Raw genomic sequence first — 3,010 nt, 5'->3', positions numbered from 1 at the left:
TGCAGAGATCTGAGGACCAGGTAACCATAGTCCTCAGAAATCCACTGGAGGTTAGAAAGCGTGACATCAAAGAGGGACATCCAGCAGAGTCTCAGGTGGCACCGGAGCAATCCCGGAGGTGGAACGTTGCATAATTAATAATTTTTTTCACAGCTAAAAGCCATATTTAGCATTACGAAAACGTAACATTAGATGATGTTAGCGTATAGGTGTTGCCAGATCTCGCGAGAGTTCGGGCCTGAAACAGAAACAGGTCAAATTCAACAAGTTCATTTTCTCCTGATTTGGCCATCTAAACAAAGTGCCATTTTAGTGTCAGAATGTCGGGAAGTTTGTGGGTCCAATATATAATTTGGTGACTCTGGATCAAAGCAATTGCATTGGAATAAATCCCCCCTGCTGCTAGTCTACTAAAGTGGCGTGGCTGTGGAGAACCCCATGTGACACAGATACAGGAAAGTACACTGAGTTGGGGCTTCTCGATTCTGAACCTTCTCTAATTTCAGTAAGCACCGACTCTAGTAAGAATTAGATGAAATTTGTAGGAGGAGCGATAAGGTGTTTGAAAAATCTGTGTGTATGGATAGATACTAATGAATCTAAGACGCCTCACAGTTATACAACATAACATGTGTCTGTGTGTGCAGGTGGGCTGTTTGCTGCTCTTCATCGCCATGGGCATCTTCATGTTTTCAGCCATGGTGTACACTGTGGAGCATGACGTTTACAACACCAACTTCACCTCCATCCCACACGCATGGTGGTGGGCTGCTGTGAGTCAAACAAACCTGTTTCTACCTGTTCTCGGCACCCATCACTTTCTGTATATATCACCCATCAGCCAGCAGGGTTTTCCAAAGTACAGCAGTCAGTATACTCAGTTTAGAAAACACACAGGCAAGTAGCTGCGAGGTGAGCAGTGACTTCTCTGCTTGCTGTGTTTTCCTGGAGAATTCAAAAAATCAATCCACTTGGAGGCCGATCAGTGTTAAATCATCCCCGACTAACGGCAATATCTGCCTTGAGATTTTGCCCAACATGAACATAACATGGAGACACCCAATGAGGTTACTTTCTGTTAATATTGAGTTTTATGGGGGACATGCACAGGACCGGGCAGAGGTCAGGCTGTTTGGTCCCATGATGTTACAGGGCTAATTTATCTGCCTCGGGTCACCCCCAGACTCTTGGAAGAGGGACGACCAGTTGCAAGTCCAGACCGTTTCAGAATGGCTACGTTGAGATTTTGGACTGAAAAATCGTTGCAACTTAGTTAATGAATGTCGGCCCTTTTGTAAAACGTATTTGGTCCAGTTGAATTACATGGGATCTAGTTTCTTAAGACCCCAATGAATCAGGCTGAGGTCTGGAGCTTGAGGTGAGGTGTCCTTGCCGCCTTTAAGCACAATCAAAATAAGAACCTAGGATCTTAAGTTAAGGAATCTGGGGGTGGCAGCAGCTCAGTCCGTTGGGACTTGCCTTGTGTGCTGTTATTGGCTGGGGGTTACACGCCCATGTGGGGCCCAAAGGCTCTTTGCTGATGCCCGAAAATAAGAAGAAAGAAAATACAGGCAGAGAGCAGGACACCGCCACACATTTAGTGGGGCAAGTGATGAGTCACTGGTGGTAACCGCAAGTACGGTATTATGGTACGGTATGGGTATGTCTATCATTGACACATAGATCCCAGAATTTGTACGTATTTGAGATGAATGACTGCTGTCAGCGCTAACAGGTGTAACAACTACTTTGCATTTCCTTTTATTGAATCAAAATCATCATCTCATCAAGTCTTTATATTTAAAATTTTGTGGTTTAGTGTCTTCCTCTGTGTGTCTTCCTCCTTCAGGTGAGTATTTCCACTGTGGGCTACGGCGACATGTTACCTGAGACCAACCTGGGCCGCATCTTCGCCTTCGCCTGCATCTCCTTCGGCGTCATCCTCAATGGCATGCCCATCTCCATCCTCTACAACAAGTTCTCCGACTATTACACCAAGCTCAAGTCCCACGAGTACGCCGCCGTCACCAAGGCCCGCGGGAAGATGCACTTCGCCAAGAGGGCGGCCAAGAAGTTGCGAGGGCGCCGCTCAGCCGAGGACCTCCCGCCGGCCGTGAGCCGGGTTGTAGACCTCCAGATTTACAGTAGGATGGGTCTGACGGTCAGGGATGTGAAATGAACCCGGGACATTTCGCAAAGACTATTTAAACAATGTGGCAGAATTAGACAGCAGGAGACACAGTTTGAACCAGTTCCCTGCTGAGACATCTTAAACTGTCTATAGTCCTCAGTTAAGACACATTAGTTAGCACTAAACGAACCAAAGTCCTCAAAAGCTACATATATAAAAGGCACCAAGGCTGAATTTTGGGAAAGAGACTTCAGATACGGTATTAGGGACCACTGAGGGCTATATAAAAGAGACAGATACAGTATTAGGGGACCACTAAGGTTTATTTAAAAGAGACTTCAGATACAGTATTAGGGGACCACTAAGGTCTATATAAAAGAGACTTCAGATACAGTATTAGGGGACCACTAAGGTCTATATAAAAGAGACTTCAGAAACAGTATTAGGGGACCACTAGGGCCTATATTAAAGAGACTTCAGATACAGTATTAGGGGATGTTGGAGCTAAATCCTGCTCCATTCTCAGGGTTCAGTCAATTAGTAGTCAAAATCTCAGATGTTGATGTGTGAATCCTTTTTATTACATAGGATATCCTAGAGACAAATACAGAGTCAAACTAACCCAGCTCTCCCCCAAATTTGTCTGGCTCTTTGGCTCTTGGACCCCTAGTATAATCCACAAAGGGGGGGGGGGTCTCCAGGTCACAGTGGTGTGATGTGTCTGTTTGCTTATTTCGTTATCTTTTCAGTTGGAATGTGACTGAAAGTTTATGACCCTCAGTTCTGGACTTACAGAGCAAAAGATCAGTGGACGTAAAAGTGGGACTGAAACCAGATTCAGGAAGCGTCCCTAACAATCAATTCTACTTCTGACACATT

At 45.3% G+C, this 3,010-nt stretch overlaps 1 protein-coding gene across 1 annotated transcript in view; it reads left to right on the top strand.

Moving 5' to 3' along the window:
• kcnv2a (potassium channel, subfamily V, member 2a) overlaps positions 1-2,522 on the top strand; it is a 12,339-nt gene extending 9,817 nt beyond the window's left edge. The window contains exons 8-9 of the mRNA XM_032539412.1: positions 648-773; positions 1,850-2,522. Of these exons, the coding sequence (XP_032395303.1) occupies positions 648-773; positions 1,850-2,179 (456 nt within the window). The 3' untranslated portion in view covers positions 2,180-2,522. The remainder of the gene's footprint in view (positions 1-647; positions 774-1,849) is intronic.
• Positions 2,523-3,010: the final 488 nt, after the last annotated feature.

The sequence above is a fragment of the Etheostoma spectabile genome, chromosome 16 (genome assembly GCF_008692095.1).
Source record: "Etheostoma spectabile isolate EspeVRDwgs_2016 chromosome 16, UIUC_Espe_1.0, whole genome shotgun sequence".
Taxonomy (NCBI): domain Eukaryota; kingdom Metazoa; phylum Chordata; class Actinopteri; order Perciformes; family Percidae; genus Etheostoma; species Etheostoma spectabile.
Note: the sequence above shows the minus strand (reverse complement) of the source record. Positions and strands in the feature narration are given on the sequence as shown.